This window comes from Drosophila subobscura, chromosome J, assembly GCF_008121235.1.
Source record: "Drosophila subobscura isolate 14011-0131.10 chromosome J, UCBerk_Dsub_1.0, whole genome shotgun sequence".
In the NCBI taxonomy this organism is placed as follows: Eukaryota; Metazoa; Arthropoda; class Insecta; order Diptera; family Drosophilidae; genus Drosophila; species Drosophila subobscura.
This window is the reverse complement of record NC_048532.1, coordinates 17,128,180-17,146,668: the sequence shown is the minus strand read 5'-3', so window position 1 is coordinate 17,146,668 and position 18,489 is coordinate 17,128,180. Positions and strand designations below refer to the sequence as shown.

The 18,489-nt window shown below is 47.6% G+C and overlaps 6 protein-coding genes across 10 annotated transcripts; 3 read left to right on the top strand and 3 right to left on the bottom strand.

Annotated features, from left to right (window-relative positions):
- Positions 1-362: 362 nt before the first annotated feature.
- LOC117894464 (protein phosphatase inhibitor 2) lies at positions 363-2,251 on the bottom strand. Its single transcript, XM_034801565.1, has 5 exons — positions 2,065-2,251; positions 1,480-1,595; positions 1,246-1,398; positions 1,083-1,177; positions 363-1,017 (listed from the first exon to the last, which is right to left on the bottom strand). The coding sequence occupies exons 2-5, from the start codon at positions 1,557-1,559 to the stop codon at positions 752-754; spliced, it is 594 nt and encodes a 197-aa protein (XP_034657456.1). The 5' UTR covers positions 1,560-1,595; positions 2,065-2,251; the 3' UTR covers positions 363-751.
- LOC117894449 (coiled-coil domain-containing protein R3HCC1L) lies at positions 1,869-18,288 on the bottom strand. 3 transcript variants are annotated; one of them, XM_034801546.1, is made up of 10 exons: positions 18,131-18,288; positions 17,096-17,266; positions 16,872-17,029; positions 15,917-16,067; positions 15,372-15,774; positions 15,131-15,304; positions 14,785-15,069; positions 14,520-14,709; positions 14,218-14,457; positions 13,856-14,148 (listed from the first exon to the last, which is right to left on the bottom strand). In XM_034801546.1, the coding sequence occupies exons 3-10, from the start codon at positions 16,903-16,905 to the stop codon at positions 14,099-14,101; spliced, it is 1,527 nt and encodes a 508-aa protein (XP_034657437.1). In that variant the 5' UTR covers positions 16,906-17,029; positions 17,096-17,266; positions 18,131-18,288; the 3' UTR covers positions 13,856-14,098. The 3 variants fall into 3 exon arrangements, with proteins under 3 accessions (XP_034657438.1, XP_034657437.1, XP_034657436.1); XM_034801545.1 differs by lacking the exon at positions 18,131-18,288 and having other exon boundaries at positions 15,372-15,778; positions 15,921-16,067; XM_034801547.1 differs by lacking the exons at positions 13,856-14,148; positions 14,218-14,457; positions 14,520-14,709; ... (1 more) ...; positions 15,131-15,304; positions 18,131-18,288 and adding exons at positions 1,869-2,041; positions 17,983-18,118 and having other exon boundaries at positions 15,665-15,774.
- On the top strand, positions 2,576-7,089 carry LOC117894444 (85/88 kDa calcium-independent phospholipase A2). 2 transcript variants are annotated; one of them, XM_034801527.1, is made up of 8 exons: positions 2,593-2,723; positions 3,253-3,408; positions 3,546-3,838; positions 3,906-4,205; positions 4,267-5,087; positions 5,153-5,790; positions 5,850-6,185; positions 6,245-7,089. In XM_034801527.1, the coding sequence occupies exons 2-8, from the start codon at positions 3,369-3,371 to the stop codon at positions 6,475-6,477; spliced, it is 2,661 nt and encodes an 886-aa protein (XP_034657418.1). In that variant the 5' UTR covers positions 2,593-2,723; positions 3,253-3,368; the 3' UTR covers positions 6,478-7,089. The 2 variants fall into 2 exon arrangements, with proteins under 2 accessions (XP_034657419.1, XP_034657418.1); XM_034801528.1 differs by lacking the exon at positions 3,253-3,408 and having other exon boundaries at positions 2,576-2,723.
- LOC117894459 (ankyrin repeat domain-containing protein 54) lies at positions 7,346-8,992 on the top strand. The gene is made up of 2 exons (XM_034801559.1): positions 7,346-8,542; positions 8,617-8,992. Exon 1 carries the CDS (start codon positions 7,485-7,487, stop codon positions 8,466-8,468), a length of 984 nt encoding a protein of 327 aa, XP_034657450.1. The 5' UTR covers positions 7,346-7,484; the 3' UTR covers positions 8,469-8,542; positions 8,617-8,992.
- Positions 9,741-11,865, top strand: LOC117894460 (phospholipid scramblase 1). The gene is made up of 4 exons (XM_034801560.1): positions 9,741-9,898; positions 10,084-10,577; positions 10,880-11,038; positions 11,105-11,865. The coding sequence occupies exons 1-4, from the start codon at positions 9,790-9,792 to the stop codon at positions 11,126-11,128; spliced, it is 786 nt and encodes a 261-aa protein (XP_034657451.1). The 5' UTR covers positions 9,741-9,789; the 3' UTR covers positions 11,129-11,865.
- LOC117894462 (peroxiredoxin-2) lies at positions 11,793-13,463 on the bottom strand. Of its 2 annotated transcripts, none has more exons than XM_034801561.1 (5): positions 13,446-13,463; positions 12,814-12,991; positions 12,629-12,746; positions 12,162-12,567; positions 11,793-12,098 (listed from the first exon to the last, which is right to left on the bottom strand). In XM_034801561.1, the coding sequence occupies exons 2-5, from the start codon at positions 12,968-12,970 to the stop codon at positions 12,048-12,050; spliced, it is 732 nt and encodes a 243-aa protein (XP_034657452.1). In that variant the 5' UTR covers positions 12,971-12,991; positions 13,446-13,463; the 3' UTR covers positions 11,793-12,047. The 2 variants fall into 2 exon arrangements, with proteins under 2 accessions (XP_034657452.1, XP_034657453.1); XM_034801562.1 differs by lacking the exon at positions 13,446-13,463 and adding an exon at positions 13,112-13,129 and having other exon boundaries at positions 12,814-12,988.
- Positions 18,289-18,489: the final 201 nt, after the last annotated feature.

The following is an 18,489-nucleotide window of genomic DNA, read 5'->3' as shown; positions in this document are numbered from 1 at the left end:
TGTGGAGTGCAATGCCACAGCCTGTTTTCGTTTGGGTTTGGGTTCCACTTGTTTTGTTGTTTTTGTTTTATTTGAAACTGTCGCATTTGATGGCTAAAACTTAAACGTAATCATAATAGTAGTACATGTATTAATAAGTTACTAAACGTAAGGCCAAATCAATGTCAACGTTTTAGTTACAACAACTGGTATTCCACTCCCATTCGTTCCGTTACGTTTCGTTTCGTTTCGTTCCCGGCGAGCGTTGGCTTACTTTGTGGCACTTTTATCCTTCACTTCCTCCTCCTTCTTCTTCCCGTTTGCACGCTTTTTGGGTACAACTAAATGCAAAATGGAGCTACAAATTGAAAAAACACGTTGACGACAGCAACGACAGCTGCAACAGCGATCATATTATGTTTGCTTTGCTCTCGTTCTATTAATCATCGTTCATCGATCACGTGGCGTTAAATTCCATTGATTTGTGTTGTGTTTGTGTTTGTGTGTAATTTACTTGATGGCAAAAAACATTACGCGACGCTTTTGTTTGCAATTAATCACGAGTGCCAAGGTCAGCCCTTCTTCTGCTCCCATTCTCACTGCGTTCCGCTTCTCACTCTCTGGGGCCACAGCACTTGATATAATTTCGTTTCGTTTCGTTTTCTTTTTCACTGAAATGTTTTTATGTTGTTTTTGTTGTTATGTTTTATGATGAGCGCCTGGGCTAGGTAAACATTAGTGATTGATGCGTTTGAATAATTGATATTGGCTCCTAGTTGTTCGATGGCTCCAGGTCCATGTTGCTGCTGGTAGACGGGGATTTTGTGGCTGTCGGGCTGGACTTTTTCGCCGAATTGCTTGCATAGCGGCTGGAGGTGGAAGAGGAGCCCGACGGTCTGCTGTCCGATGTGCCGGCGGCATTCTTCTCATCCTCCTCATCGTCGTCGTCTTCCTCCTGTATCAGCTTACGGGCCAGCTTGACCGCCTCAAATTCACGATAATGGGCCTTGCGACGCCGCTCGAATTCACGGCGCCGTTCTGCAAAAAGAATAAACAAACAATAAATAAATATTTAGAGTGAAATTTGCTCCCTTTTTGCTTACGTCTCTCATCCTCGCTTATGGGAAGATCGTCGTCGGAAGAACCCTCGTCCTCAATGCTCTCGGAAGACTGTTGTGTGCTGGCCGCAATGCGAAGTCTGCAAAAATATTTAAATAAACATAAAATAAGCCGAGAATGACAGGCAGGGAGGGAGGCATTGCTTACTTCTCCACCAGAAGCTCTGTGTCCAGCTCGTCTCTGGTTTCTTCATAGTATGGAGTTTTTGGCTCATCGATTTTCATATGCCCATAATCCTTGTCCGCCGGATGGAACGTCTGCAGCACGTTCAGCTCATCGAACTTGGCACTTTTGCGAAAACTGCAAAGGGAATTTGTGCAGGTGAAAGGTCATAGGTATAGGCCGTGTCTGTGTGTGTGTATGTGTGCGCTTGTCACTCACCTGGCGCCCGACTTGTCGAAGCTGCGAGAAGTCTTTAAAATGCCCTTGCATGGCAACTGTGGGCTGGGCTGGTTCTGCATTTTGTCTTGTCGCTGGCCGATCTCTTGTCGCGTTGGCTGCAATCAAGAGAGAGAGAGAGCGGAATTTTAATTTAAATATACGCAGCCTCACTTGCATAATTACGTCAATACTTCGGCAACTGGAACTGGACAATGGTGAATCACGACAATAGCTATGGCTATGGCGACGGCAGTAACAGAACAGACACTGGAATCGCGAAATTCGCCAGATTAGAATGGCACAGGTCGCAGCAACACTTACGCCACCACCACCACCAACGCCACCCAGACTCAGCTGTGGTCGGCATGCCCTTGGGGGGGTCGCTGCCACACACTGGGCACCAGCCTCCACCGCTGCCACCACCATCGCTGCCACCCACCTGGGCGCTAACACCCGTTTATAGCCATTCGGCATCGCATGTGGCATTAACAACGCCCTTCCTATCCTTCTTCTGCCACTGGGCTTTGCCCTGCTGCTGTTCTTGCTGTTGCTGCTGCTTTTGTGGCTTATATTAACCCAACTTACTTGTCTTGTGGGGGGCCACTGCTGTTAACTGCAATTGAAATGCAATGATGGTAAACGCAGAGCTCCCTAGATAGCAGGCGAGACGTAGGGGCGTGGCTCAACTTGGTTACTATAAATTTAGTAGTTTAGTTGAATTTACTGGCCGCAATTATTCAATTTAAACTTTGGATTTTATCACTCGAATAGTCCGGTATAGTTAATTTTTTTACAACAAATTTGAGAATTTACCTACAGGTATGACCGTATGTCAGCGACGGAAAAATGCCAAATGGCACATGCGAAGCTTTGGAGAAATACCAGAAACAGCCCAGCTGACAGGGCTGGTGCATTGGTGCTTTCCACTACACTTCAAGAGCAAGAAGTGTGACAAACAAAAGTATAAATATGTGTCAGCAACGCCACAAAGCAATGCTCTCTATCAAAGCTGCAGATCTGTTGAGAGGAATGTAGAGGAATGTACCCCATCAATCCTGTGTTAAATTGTGGTATATTTATGCGGATCATATGGCATATTTTGACCATAAGACCACGGTCACACTTTATTAAAAGCTGCAAAAATTTCGTTCGTGCGACAAGAATTTGAAGTGCATTTTTTTTTAAACATCTGAACTACGTTAAAGATAAAGGAATTTCCGAGCAGAGCTGTACAATGTTCAACGGTCAGTGCATAGATGTGTATAGCTAGTTAGTTAAGCTATCTATTGGATTAAGTTGTGGCTGCGGTAACGCTACATTTGCGCATCATTTTCGCCAACGAAAACTTGGATAACAAGCAGTGGCCAGCTAACGGGGCAATGCAGGGAAGTGCAGTGCAGCACGACAATGACCGTCATTATGTTTGATTATTGATTAAAGCGATAGTAGAAGGAAAAGTGGGGAAGCACGGAAAATGCTGGAAGGAAAGGCTTGTGTCGGTGGGGACAACAACAACAATTGGCGGTTAATGAGGCGGCGCAATATGTGGCACATAATCATTTTGATCTCGTTTGTGGTCTGGTTTGTTGTTGACTCAGGATTGGCTGTTGCGGGACGCCTGATGCCTGATGCCCTGACGCTGCTGTGAGACAACTGACGAGGGGTCGTCGGCTGTTCTATTATTGATTTCTTGGCCCACAAACCCCAACACCTCCCCCCGCATTTGCACACATGTAAACTAACAATTGGCCAAATATCTCTCTGTCATGTCAGGTTCATCGCATTCACATTCACATTCAAAGTAATCTACAAGCACAATCGCTCACACAAACGCGCAGATTCAAAGTTCAAGCAGCATCCGAGAGTGACTCAGAGGAAATTCTAGAACCATGTCGTGGATGGCCTTTGGAGCTATTGCCTCCGGCTTTGGTATTTTTGCGCCCATTAAATGTTCACTTTCATTGTGTCTAGTTCGTGTGTAGCTTGAATGATTGTGTAGCTTGTGGATTGTCTCCCTGCTCTATAAATATTTCCCCTAATTAATCGTAAACTCTCTTTTCCAACAGTTCTTCAGCGCCTGCTGGGCGGTGATCAGCCGCCGAACAAGGTCTTGGAAATAAAAAGCGAATCCCTGGGCACGCTGCAGGTGCTGCACCGCGATGATGCCATGATGCTCTTCGCGCCGCCCTACAACAGCAACGACAAGCGTCCCGTCTACGAGATTGTGCTGCAGCGTCCCACCTCGGACTCGAACACCTCATCCTTCAGTCTGTACCGCTCGCCGCTGCAGCAGGAGGCCGAGGAGAAGTACTACGCGTTCTACCAGCGTCTGCCCGTGTTTGTCAGCATAGTCAAGGAGGTGGGAAGAGGATTTGCCACTGCAAGAAGCTTCGATTTTAATTGTTTTTCTGCCATTTGCTTCCTAGTTCTATAATGTCAACGGCCTGCAGAAGACCTGCGATGTACTTACGGAGAATCCATCGTGGACGCTCGCCCATCTGGTGGCCTACTTCAATCTGGTCGAATACATTAGCAACCCGAAAGTGCTGCAGTGCGTGGACACTGCCGATCACACCTCCCTCGTCTCGCCGTTTCAGCTGGCCATCAAGCAGGGCCACATGGAAATGGTCAAGGCATTGCTGCCGCTGAGCAAATTGGAGCACTTGGACATCAACAGCAATTCGGTGTTCCACTACGGAGCCAGCACCACCAAGGAGATCATCAATGTGAGTAGCAGCAGCCCCTCCCCCACTCGTTGCCATCTCTTGATCAAAAATCCCCCCATAGCTCCTCACTGACAAGAGCACCGTGAACCTGAATCACCTCAATTCGGATGGGTACACGCCGCTGCATGTGGCCTGCGTCACGGACAAGCCGGAGTGTGTGAAGGCGCTGCTGCTGGCAGGCGCCGATGTCAATCTGAATGCCAAAAACATTACCAAGCTGCACAAGACATCGACACCCACCTCGGTGGCTTCGTTTCTGCGCACCAATGCCAGCAAGCTCTACACACAGGACATGAAGTATGGCGGCACACCGCTGCACTGGTGCTCCTCACGCGAAACCCTCCACGCCCTCATCATGGAGGGCTGCGACGTCAACTCCACCAACTTTGAAGGTCGCACGGCCCTGCACGTGATGGTGGCCAGAAATCGCTTCGAGTGCGTAGTCACGCTGCTCGCCCACGATGCAGACATCGACGTGCTGGACAAGGAGGGCAACTCGGCCCTGCACATTGCCATCGAGAAGAAGTTGGTGCCGATTGTCCAGTGTCTGGTGGTGTTTGGCTGCGACATCAATCTGAAGAACAAGGATGGCAAGACCCCACGGCACATGGTGGGCAACGATGCGAGTGGCAACAAGGAGGATGAGATACTCTACATCCTCCATTCGGTGGGCGCTAAACGCTGCACCGAAACGGGCTCCAAGTGTCCGCCCGGCTGCAATGCCAAGGGCACGTACAACGGCATACCGCCAGAGGCGCCCGAATCGGTGGAGCAGCGGGAACACATCGAGAATATGCTGGCCACCACCAGCCGTCAAATGGTTGGAAATTTCCTGGGCGCCGCAGCCAATGGGTTGATGGAAAAACAGATGCCGCCACCACAGTAAGTCGTCGCGTAAATGGAACTTTATCGTGCAGCTCGCATAATTCTTATTTTCCTTTCTGCAGGGTGCCCGTGGTGGTCGATACGGAGAAGGAACTTAAGGGTCAGAGCATCATGGACGCTCTGCTGGGCATGTTCACGACCAAAGTGAATGCCGACGAGCTGAAGAAAGACGCATCGTCGGGCAGTTTGGCCAGCAAAGCGGCCACACCAGCCTCCAGCCCCGAGCAGCTGCCATCGCCGACGTCGCCCATTGCTGCGGAGGTGGGCGATAAACCCTATGGCCGCGGACGTCTACTCTGCCTGGATGGCGGCGGCATACGTGGCCTGGTGCTGGTACAAATGCTGCTCGAAATCGAGAAGCTCTCGCGCACACCCATCATACACATGTTCGACTGGATTGCCGGCACGAGCACGGGCGGCATTCTGGCCCTGGGTCTGGGCTGTGGCAAGACAATGCGCCAGTGCATGGGCCTCTATCTGCGCATGAAGGAGCAGTGCTTCGTGGGCTCGCGGCCCTACGCCAGTGAATACTTCGAGACCATCCTTAAGGACAATCTCGGCGAGTTCAATGTAATGACAGACATCAAGCATCCAAAGATTATGGTCACCGGTGTGATGGCGGACCGCAAGCCCGTCGACTTGCATCTCTTCCGCAACTATACCAGTGCCAGCGATATCCTGGGCATAGTCACATCCATAAGTGAGTGGAAACCAAAGGATTTTGCTCAATCAGAAATATATTTTCCTCCCAAACTGCAGCCAATCGTCGCATTCCACCGCCTCCGCCGCACGAGCAGCTGGTGTGGCGCGCGGCGCGAGCTACTGGCGCTGCTCCATCGTATTTCCGCGCTTTCGGACGCTTCCTGGATGGCGGTCTCATTGCCAACAATCCCACGCTGGATGCCATGACCGAAATACACGAATACAACATGGCGTTGCGCAGCTCGGGCCGTGAGGCGGAGGCCATACCCGTTTCAGCGGTGGTTTCACTCGGCACCGGCCACATACCCGTCACCGAGCTCAAAGACATCGATGTGTTCCGACCGGAGAGCATTTGGGACACCGCCAAGCTGGCTTATGGCATATCCACAATTGGTAAGGAGAGATCTTCCACTCATTTGATTCATTTTTCAAGCAGAATTTCATTCGTTTAGGCAATCTACTTGTGGACCAAGCCACCTGCTCCGATGGACGTGTGGTGGATCGTGCCCGCGCCTGGTGCAGCACCATTGGCATACCCTACTTCCGGTTCAATCCACAGCTGAGCGAGGACATTGCCATGGACGAGAAGGATGACCAGAAGCTGATCAACATGCTGTGGCACACCAAGGCCTACATGCACGCCAACCGCAACAAGATCATTGAGATGATTAACTTCCTGAAATAGCGCGCAAGACGGATTTAGACCGCACAGTCCCACCTCTAGAGATGGCTAGATATGTGTTTCCAAACTGTTTCCACTGTTCTCTCTGTGTATTGTATTGTAATGTATGAATGTTTCGAGCCCCTTTTTTGCGTTCTAGCACTTTTTCGCGGTCTAAATCAATGCCCCCACCACACATCCCCATACACTAACACACACACACACACATACACTCACCAAACACTCCGCCCGCCCAACCAAAGAACTTGTGTGTTGTCTTACCCAACACTGTTCTGGACAAGTAACGGTACAATAATGCTGATTCCGTTGGTTTCGCTTCATCGACGAGGCTTTAACTCCAGGACTACCCCAACAAAATACGCTTTGAATGTTGTTATTGGTAGAATCCATGTGGAAATGTTTTTTAATTTAAATTAGTTTCAAAAAACCTTTTACTTTTGTATTATTGCCCGTTTATTGTATGTACATCTCCACGCATCATCCTCTATCATCATCTGCTCCAATTGAATTGTGAGCTGCAAAGTACTTTGATGGGAAAACATTCCGTGCCGCTTTATTTGTAAATGCATATGTAATTGAGCACGAATTTTAAATAAAACTTTTTAAGTGTTTAAACCGGTTTGCTGACTCAGACTAGCCTACAGCGGACTTGGCAGTTTCTAGAAACCATTAATGTGCTACCTTAAATGATGTAACTAATTAGTTATACATGTGCCAAGTATATATAAATACAGGGTATGCGTCCATTGCCTACCCTTGTAGAAAAAAACAATGTGCCAGGGCTGGCGACACTTACGTGTCCATCGATATGAAATACACGCGAATTTCTCGGATGACACATCGATACTTGTATCGATAGTGGGCAAAATGTAAACAGGAAAAAAAATAGAGAAAAATACAAACAATACAGACAGAAAAATAATCAGGCGCGTGCAAAAGCAGAAAATATTCGGTTAACAAACGCAACAATTGTGACGCACGGCGACGCAACGGACGCACACAGATCGGAAATGGCCGCGGCCACCAACAGTGACTCCTCCGGCGTGGAGACGGCCCGCGAGGAGGTCGAAATGCCCATGCCCATGCCCATGAGCATGCCCACAGCCTCAAAGGGCATTATGATAACTCCGCCGCCAGTGATGCCGCCCACACCCACATCATCGCCAAACACACACGGCGAGTGGCCCAACCTGAATCCGAACGCATTCCAGCTGAGCAGAGACCGAGGGGAGCACTTTGCGCTGCCACACTTGCCCCCACTACCGCTGAACGCCAACACCGACTATCTGCCGAGCCTGATACACCCGAGCACCCTCCCCTCGAGCAGTAAGAGCTTCAAGATGCGCCCGCGAATGCAGCGCCTGAAGACGTACTGCAGCTACAACAACATATTGGCCCAGTCGAACGGGCGACGACTGCGCACCGCCGCTTCCACCTGCAACGTTGAGTGGCTCAACCGCCTGCTGGAGGCGGGGGCCAATCCGAATGCCGCCGACGAGTACAATCGGAGTCCGCTGCACTTGGCCGCCTGCCGGGGCTACATACCGATTGTCGAGCAGCTGCTCAAATACGGCGCCAATCCCAATGTGGTCGACTCCCTGGGCAACACGCCCCTCCATCTGGCCGTCATCTCGGCCAGTTCGAACAACTTCAATGTGGTTGTGGGCGTCCTGCTGCAGGGCGGGGCCAGTGTGCACATGTACGACCGCAGCCACAAATCGCCGCTGGAGCTGGCCGAGGCTAGGCTGCGACTGCTGCGCAATCGCTACGATCATCCCACACCTGAGCATGCCAAGATTCTCGAGGATATGTGCATGCTGACAACGCTGATCTTGCGCTACATGGTGAAGCAGCAGCGCGAGTTGGAGGACCTGTCGGCCCTCGAGAAGCGATTGCAGAACCTAAGCACCAGCGACGATCAGGAGCAGGTTGTCTCCCAAACGGCCGACGAGCTACTGGCCAGCGTCGAGCGCTTGTCCATCAACAACAAGTAAAGGGGGATGCTGTCAATCGACGTAAAATCATTTCGAGAGCGGGCTCAAATTGCGTTCGATGAGTTGATTAATAAGTGAGTATTGGAAGGGATAAACCCTTGTGGGAATAATAACACTAATCCCAGGGGCACCTTTATTCCTTTTGCAGTTTGTATATCGTATCCTAATTTGGCTGCCGTTGAGCTGGCGTTGGTATCGTGTGTGTGAGACTGCAGGTATCCCTGGTCGCGATCCGACACCCGCTCACACACATCCCCCCCACACACATATACACCCCCCCACACACACACACATTGTTTCATGCGATCTTTTTTATTAAGTATTTCGTTTAAGATTTCATTGTTTGATACAAAACAAATAAACCACAATTTATGATTACATTTTAAGCTTTACTTTTAGCGCGCCAAAACAACATCAAGTTATGTAATAAAAAATGCAATTGCAACTCTTGTGAACACCCAAAACAAAACAAAACAAAAAAAAGTTATACTATTTACAATTAACCAAACCAAGTGACTCCTCCCCCAAAAAAAAAGAAAACAAAAATTGAAAATCGTTAAGTGTCTATATTGTAAACCCCTCCCCTCTGAACAATAAACAAAAAACCCAAAAATCGGGTACTTAATCCATAGAAAGAGTCACGTTCTCTGCCATTGATAATTGATCGAAAACAAAAGTAACTTCCATTTATAGAGGGGTGTGCGCATGTGTGAGTGAGCTACCTTCTTTGCTTCCTAGTGAAGCGATGAGTCTTTCCTTCTTATCAACAAAATACTGGGGAGAAAGGCGTAGGCTTGATAGCTGATAACTGATTCTGACTAAAGTAACTTCTATATATGTGCACGATGTGCACATTTGGACTCTACTTGGTTCCTACTTGATGGAGCAAGTCAAAGACGTTGATGGCATGGCCCAAGGTCAGGACCCGCACAAGCAGGAGGCAATAGTTGCTGGCCACTGCCACAGAGTAATACTTGAATATCCTCATGATTTATCTTGAAAGAAGTAAGAACCCGTTCAGTTCAAAGGTCACCGTCCCAACCTCCACCCGCCAGGACTAAACGCACCCACACGGATACCCTCTCTACGTCACACATCTTGCAACTGCTCAACTAGTATCGATAGCGTGCACATAAACATCGTTATAATGAAATCACCCAATCACTAATAGAGGTGGAGAACTATCGATAGTGGGCACCATCGATAGTGGACGATAGTAAATCAGACTCTGAGGGTCAGGCGGCATACTTTATCCATAAGTCAATGGTCACACTGGCTCGAATTCTCAAAAAATTGTTTGATAGCCGACCACAGCAAAAATATGATGCAAATGAAAGAGTATAAGGAGGTGCCCCAGGATGTGCCTCAGGATGATACTGTTGTGCGACAGCCCACATCTGCAGATGCTGTCAGGATACCAAGTGGACCTGGTGCGTGCATATTGTTATTTCCTTCCTATGAACTATGCGTATGGCCACAATACATACAAAGATTTGTGCTGTGCGTTTGTGTGTTTGGGCGTGTGCTAGCAAAAAAATGTTGACTTTCTGTTTTTGGCAATTGATGCTAGTGTTTACTGCGTACGGCTAATCAAGAACTCTATGTCACATTACAGAGAACTGGATGTCAATACCCGTGGGCATGCCCAACTGTCCCCAAGGACTCGAATATCTGACGGCGTTGGATCAATTGCTGGTGTCGCAGAAAATCGAAAAGCTGGAGCTGCTCACCGGCTTCGAGACGAAGAACCGCTTCAAGATTAAGAACTCGCTGGGCCAGAATGTTTATTTTGCCTACGAGGAGAGTGACTGCTGCACCCGCAACATGCTGGGCCGATCGAGACCCTTTGAGATGAAAATACTGGACAACTTTCAGAACGAGGTGCTGCACCTGAACCGTCCGTTCCGCTGCGATGTGCTCTGCTGCTTTCCCGACTGCCTGAACGCTGTGGAGGTGTCGGCACCGCCGGGACAGGTTATTGGAACAGTGGAGCAGGTCTGCACTTTCCTACGACCGAAATTCAACATTAAGAACTCGTTTGGCGATATTGTCCTGCAAATCGAGGGCCCCGTCTGCCCCTGCAAATGTTTCAGTGATACCAATTTCAAGGTTAGTGTATGCCGCCCAACCAACAAGTGGCTATACACACGCACACAGGCACAGCCACACACTATATATTGTTCGGTATATCTACATATGTACATATCGGGCTGCAGACTGCCGTCAGGGCCATTGTGACGTCATAGCGACATGCCTGACTGTACGCGAGCGAGAGAGACTCAATTAATTCAGATATTTACTGCAGCAGTGTGGGTGTGTGCTGTGTGTGTGTGTGCCTGTGCGAATGTCCGATTAATGCGGAACATAAAATATCTTACGCCTTAATAATTATTGTTATTTTTACTGCGTAGGTATTGAGCGCCAATAACGAGGAGATCGGCAAGATAAGCAAGCAGTGGTCGGGCCTGGGCCGAGAGCTGTTCACCGATGCGGACTACTTTAGCGTCACGTTCCCCCTGAATCTGGATGTGCGCATGAAGGCGCTCATCTTTGCAGCACTCTTTTTGATTGTAAGTTATACTAGGATCACTTTTGGTTAATTCTCTTCTTTACGTTATCCTTTCTGTTCATTTTAGGATGTGGTTTACTACGAGCAATAAGCCTTCACACACACACACACACTATATTTGCCGACTGCTTAGTGGTTTAGACGTGTTGCATCGTCATAGCATTTAGGGTTTTTTTCATCTTATTTACACTTTACTTAAACGCAAAGCCAACCGCATTTTCTGAGAATGCGAACAGTGCAATTCTTTAAACAACTTGGAATCTCCCCCAACCGGAAATGTTTGGAATCTCTCCGCTTTCTTGGAAATGGAATATGTTAAATCTTTCGCGCACATTGCCGATAAGTCGTCGCTGCCGTTGGCATTTAAATCGCACAAAACACACACTGCAACAAACACACGAACAAAAAAATGAGAACGAGTGCCTTATGACGTCCCAGTTGTACCCCTCCACGGTTGCCCCCTATTTATATATATTTATAATATATTATACCTCGACATGGCTTTGTTCTATTGGAGCATAGCAGGAATATCTACTTAACAGCAACAATTGCGTACCTAACTAAATGGTTAACCTGACACACAAACAACACGAATTGAATATTAACGAATATTTTTATAAGAATCAAATGGAAATCGAATTGTTAACAGAGAATAACTCTGGCTATACCCCATGATATATGACATTTTTGTAAAGTTTATGGTTTACACACACACACACGCACACACATTATTACTTATTGCATCACTTAACTTATGTACTTCATCATTTTATTTATCTCTCAGTTATGCTGTATGAATCTGTAAAATAAACAAAATATGTTTTATACAAAAGAACAAAACGCGGACTGAACCGTTGCCAAATATGTACAGAGGACTCGTGCGACGCTTGGGCGGGTGTGGGACTGTCTATTGTTCGATGATTGCAGTTGGTCAGTCGTGAACATTCGGAATGTAACTGGGCTCGGGCAGGGTTAGAAGGAATAAAGAGATCTTGAACGTTGATCCGCCCTCAGTTATTCTTCGCAAAGTACTTGGTCTTCTCCTCTGGATTGGGCACAATCTGCACAGAAAAAGAGAACCCCACAGTCAATCAGTTGTCTTGGAGAAGTTTATGCACGCTTACCGTATCGGCGCCTGGTCGCCAACCAGCTGGACACACCTCGCCGTGGGTATCGGTGTACTGGAATGCCTGCACCAGGCGTATGGTCTCATCCACTGACCGACCCACGGGCAGATCGTTCATTGTGATCTGACGCAGCACGCCCGCCTGATCAATGATAAACAGACCGCGCAACGCATGGCCACTCGACTCCAGATAGACGCCGTAGTCCTTGCTAATTTTGTGCGTCAAATCGGACAGCAGTGGGATCTTAACGTCGCCCAGGCCGCCCTCCTTACGCGGCGTGTTGATCCAGGCGAGGTGAGTGAAGTGCGAATCCACGCTGGCCGCAATCACCTCGGTCTTGATCTTACGGAACTCCGCAATGCGATCCGAGAAGGCAATGATCTCCGTGGGACACACAAAAGTGCTGGGGAGGGTAAACGGACAGCGGTGAGTATTTCAATGGATGTTGGCGCTGTTCTACTTACAAGTCCAATGGATAGAAGAGCAGGACTACGTATTTGCCCAGGTACTGGGAGAGCGATAGCTTCACAATCTCCTTGTTCACCACGGCAGTGCCCTCGAAAGCAGGAGCTGGCTTCGAAACTGATTTTTGGAAGGGAAGTGAAACTGTTTAACTCTGGAAATAACCATTGAGGGGTCCACCACTTACTGACTGCCTTGGTGTACTGCAGCTGATGATCGCCCTTTGGCTCCTCTGCGGGATACACAGAGCCACCGGCGAAGGAGTAGCAGGATTCGCCATCCTCAGGCTTGGCGGCCTGAACAACAGCAGCGGCCAACAGTAGGACGGCCAGGTACTTGTACATGTTTCACTCGCTCGCTAACTTCTCTGAAATGAAATACACGTACGTATGCTTGATTAGTTTCGGTTGATTTTACCATTAACCAAGCACGCGACGCCCCTTCCCGCTGGCTCACACCCACAAATCGCTGGCACATATACACCCACACATACACAGACAGTTGGCGGCCACGCAGTCAAAATTTCGATGTATTTCTCTTTCAATAAGGTTTAGTTCTTCTTCGGGAGAGCCAACCCAACCCGTTCACTTGTTGTTGGTACGAGCTGCTTCCGTAATGATAAGCACAATTCAATGCTTATCAATCCAATGGGATGGCAATATATTTTATGGTTGTCAGTGTGTGGGTACTTGAATGAAACAAAGTCTCAGCCGCAACGAAAGCAAACATATCCAAGTAACTGCTACACTCACTCCTCCTGTTTATCAGTACATTATATATTCTTTAATAATTCTTTTGTTTGACAATAAACTCACACACCACACGCAGCTGTTTCCTTTTTAAATGCTATAATTAATTATTCCGATTTACTGAATGCCGGCTTGTTGCTGCTTCTGGTTCGCGGCGCTTTACAACACTGTCGACACTTGAGTTTCATACCCAGCAGAGGAGTATATTCGACATGTTAATGCGTATGTAACGGCACCAAAGTGGAGCTTAATTGCAATTTAAATAATTGAATTGTTTTTTATTTTACTTACGATTTATAAACTTTATTAAAATATATTTATATAAATCGCTGCGCCTGGAGTTGAAACAGCGCCACACGTGTCTATGCATTTGTTACTTGCTATGACCAATAAATATATAATAATATATGTATCTCTCTTACGATCTAGACGATAGATTTATCATGCATTATGGGCACACACTCTAAAAACTACAACAAATTGAGCAAAGATCTGCATTAATTGCACAAAAAGCGACAATTTAAAGTACATTACAGCTGAGCATGTCGAAATTACTCTCTAATATTGCTAACTTTTGATTGAGAAACTTTTTGTGGGAGTTATGGTTGGTGTTGTTGGTTGGTTGCTTGCTGGCTTTTGTTGCAGTGTTTGTTACTCTTATTTCTGATTGGGGCATGCGTTGCGCATGTGAGAAAAATGCACCGTGCTTCACAGCACCCAGGTCTAGCTCTCCCAGACCTCGTCACGCTGTTTTGCAGCTAAAAGTTTACGTTCTGCAATAAAAGAAACACAGATTGGATGAGAACTGCACTCGGCGGGCTATTGTTAATGTGGAAACCCACCTTTGGCTTCACGTAGAACACGCCTCTCGTTCTCACGCTCCTCCGGCGCAGTGGCCAGTTTCACACCCAAGGCCCCGGATACTAGACGTCGGGCCAAGGCCGTGCAGGTTTCCGGACGCTGGCGATATGGTTGCAGTGAGACGGCTCCAGCCTTCTTGGCCTTCAGTCGCGATTCGAGTGTGGCCTCGGCCAGTGGCTTTAATTTAACAAATGGATGTCCCATTGTCAACACCTCAGCAGCTGTGCAAGAGAGATTTGGATTGTCAGATAAAATGAATCTTGAATGGATTGAGAGTACCCACCAATGCGGGAACTGCTAAACACAGCCAAAGCGTGGGTATCGTCCACCCATTTGATATCAAAGCCACTGCCTTTGTACTGGGAGAAGAGCATGAGCAGGTCGGGCGTTTTGAATTCCACCGGAAAATTGGACACCTCCAGCACATGCGGGAACTCCTCTTCGTTGAGCAGGGACTGTTTGATGTGGAACACCTGGCGGGGGTCAAAAGAAATCACGCTTTAGCATCGATATCGACTCCGGCATAGATTTTTCTCTACTCTACTCACGGTGTAGTCCATTTTGGGCAGCTCTATTTTGCACTTGCCCACAGAATCGTTCAGTTCTTGGAGAATTTTCGGATCCAGGCAGTCGCCGCTCTCATCGAACATATTCTCCCAGTCATCCTCTTCCTCCTCATCATCATCTTCGGTGGTGCTGTCTCCAGGTGGTTTTGCTGTCGCTGTTGCCCGATTGGCCGCCAACTTGGGTGCCAAATCGATCTTCTCGGGTATCTCCAGCACATCCGACACGAAGGTTTGTTTCATGATGCGTCGATTGCTGCGATTGATTTCCTGCACAAGGCGAGAGATCAGATATTAGATGTGCTCCCACTTTACTCTTATATTGACCTACCTTCGAGGCTCGCTGCAGCTCGCGCACATCATTATCACATTTGGCAGCTTCCTCTGCATTGCTGGTCCTGGATGCCGCCACATCCTCGATTCGCAATGGCGGCGGTTGCTGTTTTCCATTGCTGTTGGTCTTGTTGCCACTCCCGGTCTTTGTACGCTGGCCGCTGCTCATGATCTGCGGGTGTGTATTCAATGGTTAGTTGTGCATTGGATGCCTTCTACTCCATTCTTGCAGCACTCACCTCTTTATCACTGTTGCCGGTGCTGTCTTGGTTCGTTTCGTTTTCAGTTCTTGCCTCAGTCCCCTCGCTGCCTGCTATCACAAGCACCGTGGCTGTCTCCGACTCTGTTTGCGTGGGTTTTTCCGTTGCCGATATAAATTTCTTGCTGCGTTCCTTACGCTCCCGATGCGACTTGGGTTTCTTCGTGAGTTTCTGCTGACCGTTGCCGTCGTCTGGTTTGGACGGGTTTCCTTTTGCTTCTGCAACTGGCGCCGCTGCTTCAACTGGCAATGCGCTTGGCGTCGCTGCCGCTGCCGCTGACGCTGAGCTGCTGCTTGTCGGTGGTGTAGTTTGACTGCGTCGTGCCCTTGGCACATATACAGCACGGTCGGGGCGGCGTTCACGACGAGTGGACTGTTGCTCTCTGCGAAGCAGAAAGCCAAAACAGAGGCAATAAAATGAACGGGTAATCGATTAGTTTATACAAAAGAATTTCGTCAAATGTACAGTGAGACTTCGATATAAAGATCCAAGTAACGAACAGGTTTGACTGTGGGATTATCTACCTGCTCGGTGAGTCTTTGGAAGTGCAATTCGATATTGCAGTTCCTGCAGCTGTCTCTGCTGGCGTTTCGTTCGATGCAGCTGTCTCTTCGCTGCTGCTGTTCTTCCTGAGCGCTGGCGGTCTATACAAGTCCACAGAGTTTGATTTGCTTACTGCAATAGAGAAGAGAGGATCAGTGAATATATAAAGAGAGATAAGATATAATCAGAGGATGAGTGAGGAAAGCAGAAGAGTTGGCAAACAAAAAATCACAAAAAACCAAAGGTGAAGCAACGAATTTGGCATAAAATAAATTAAAAACTAAATCCACTAATGCTGACCCAATTTTCCCTCTCTCGCTGTGCGCCCAGCTTCGTGAATGTCAACACTAGAGCAAGCGAGCCAGAAAGAGGTGAGGGAGAGCAACGGAAACAAGTGAGCGTGCGCAGCCAGCCGCTCAGCTGAGCGAGCGAGTGAGCGTCTTTCTGCTAATGATGCAACAGCACCAAAAATCCACTTGAGAAAGAGGGCGACCTTGAATGAGCTGCGTGACCCGCTGCGCTGCCTTCGCACTGCGTCGCCGTCGACGTTGTTTGGCTGGCATTTGTTTATTTTTAGTTAAATATTTAATTGGTATACCCTAACCGGAGGAAATGTTGCATTGTTTTGTTTGGACACCAAGCAAACCATTTAAATGGGAACTAAAACCAACGAATATCTTTCTATGTACATACAATTTGAGTGCTTAATTAATGAAATTATCGAGTAATATTCTTCCTCTTTAGCACTCGATATGCTAAAGGGTATGCCCTGCGTCGTCATATGGCCAAAATGAATCATTTTCCTGTTGCTTTTTTTGTTTCGCCTACGCTTTGTTTTTGATTCGTATTTTCTTGTGTATTTGCAAACATTTTGGCAGCTTGCTAAATGCATACCCACAAATGGCTCCCCCTTAAAATGGGTATAGCGGTACTTACAAGGTGTGTCGCTGATATGCTTCTTCACGCCCATTTTACAGGGCTCAGTTACTGTACTTCTCCTGTTGGCGCTACTACCGCTGATGCTGTTGCTGCTTTTGCCGTTATGTCCGTTGCTCCGCCAACTTCTGATTGGCTGATTCAGCTGCTGCTTTCGTCTGTCAATTTATTATATTTCTGAGTTTCAAGTTCACTGCGCCTTTTGCCACAAAAAGTCTACTCACGCGTCAAATCCGTGTGGATCGAGGAGCTGATTGCGAAAACACAGTACTGTGCGTCGCTGCGGCCCTTGCCCCACCGAGAATGTGAACAGATCGTATTGGTGTTTGTAATTCTCACATGTTTGATGGATGAGATAGCGGCGATAATTGCCCACAGGTGGAAAGAGCAGCACACTATTAAAGAGAGTAGAACGGAGAGCAAAGTCAGCATTGATTTCATGCATGTGGGAGCGAGAGATAGATCTTTCTCTCCAACAACTGAATTCACTTTACGAAATATTCTGGCAAACTCACTCACACAACTTTGCACACCCGTTAATACTACTTTCGTGAGGCAAACACACACACAAAAGAGCCCCAACCGCTAACAGGTTGTTTCGGGCACAAAAGAAGACCCGTCAAGAAGCACGCAAGCTCTCAAAAACCGAAGCTCGGCTTGTAAATGATTATGCAACACCGTAACATGACCGAAGCGAAGTAATGTAATATTTAATATTCATATATCTATGCTGTTGCTGTTGCTGTTACTGTTGCGCGGCGCTTCACTGTCCGTTGTTTATTGCATGGCGATTAATTGTTTATTAAACGCGTATTGCATGCACAAGCACAAGAAACGGTGTTAGGCGGCCCCCATGCAGTCGACGTCGGCGTCGGCGCAACTGCAATGCGGAAAATCTGCAAGATTGTTGTGCTGTTGTTGCTGTGGCAGCTGGGAAAACTCGAACTCGAAACTTTGTGTGGCATTTGCAAAACTGGTAATATCTGCACGAAAGGCCCACAAAACTCGTACTACATTGTGTCTTCTCGTTGTTGTTTCTGCTGTTGCTTTTTTTGGTTGCATATTTCCGCGTTGCAATTCCTGTTGTTGTTTTAGGTGGGAACCCGGTTACACAAAGCTTTTGTTGTTGTCGTTGGGTCTGCCGCGCCACACCAGCTGCTGACCAAGACTCCACACATACACACGCACACCCATCGCCCGCACGCACTCACACTCACGCGTTACCATTCTCGTGGCAAAGGTTCTGATTGGTTTCTTACCCACTGCTCAAGCGTTTCTGCACAAATAACTCTATGTCACAACCAACATTATAAACAAATTCCTGGTCAATTAAGCTTAAGTTAGCTGCGAATGCCGTTCGCTCGCCGTTCTCCAGTTTATTTGATAAATATGCGACATACGTCGCCAGCGCGTTAATATGTTATATATACACATACATATATTTAGTTAGAACCATAAAATATACCATCGGACCTGCAGAAATATACCTAAATGTAGCTTAATATTTTCAAAATATACCGTAAATATACCAAGTAAAATCATATCCCTCAATTTTGATGTTTGGGCTAATGGTACGAGCTAACTAGGACTCTCAACGCTAAACATATACTTTTATCCG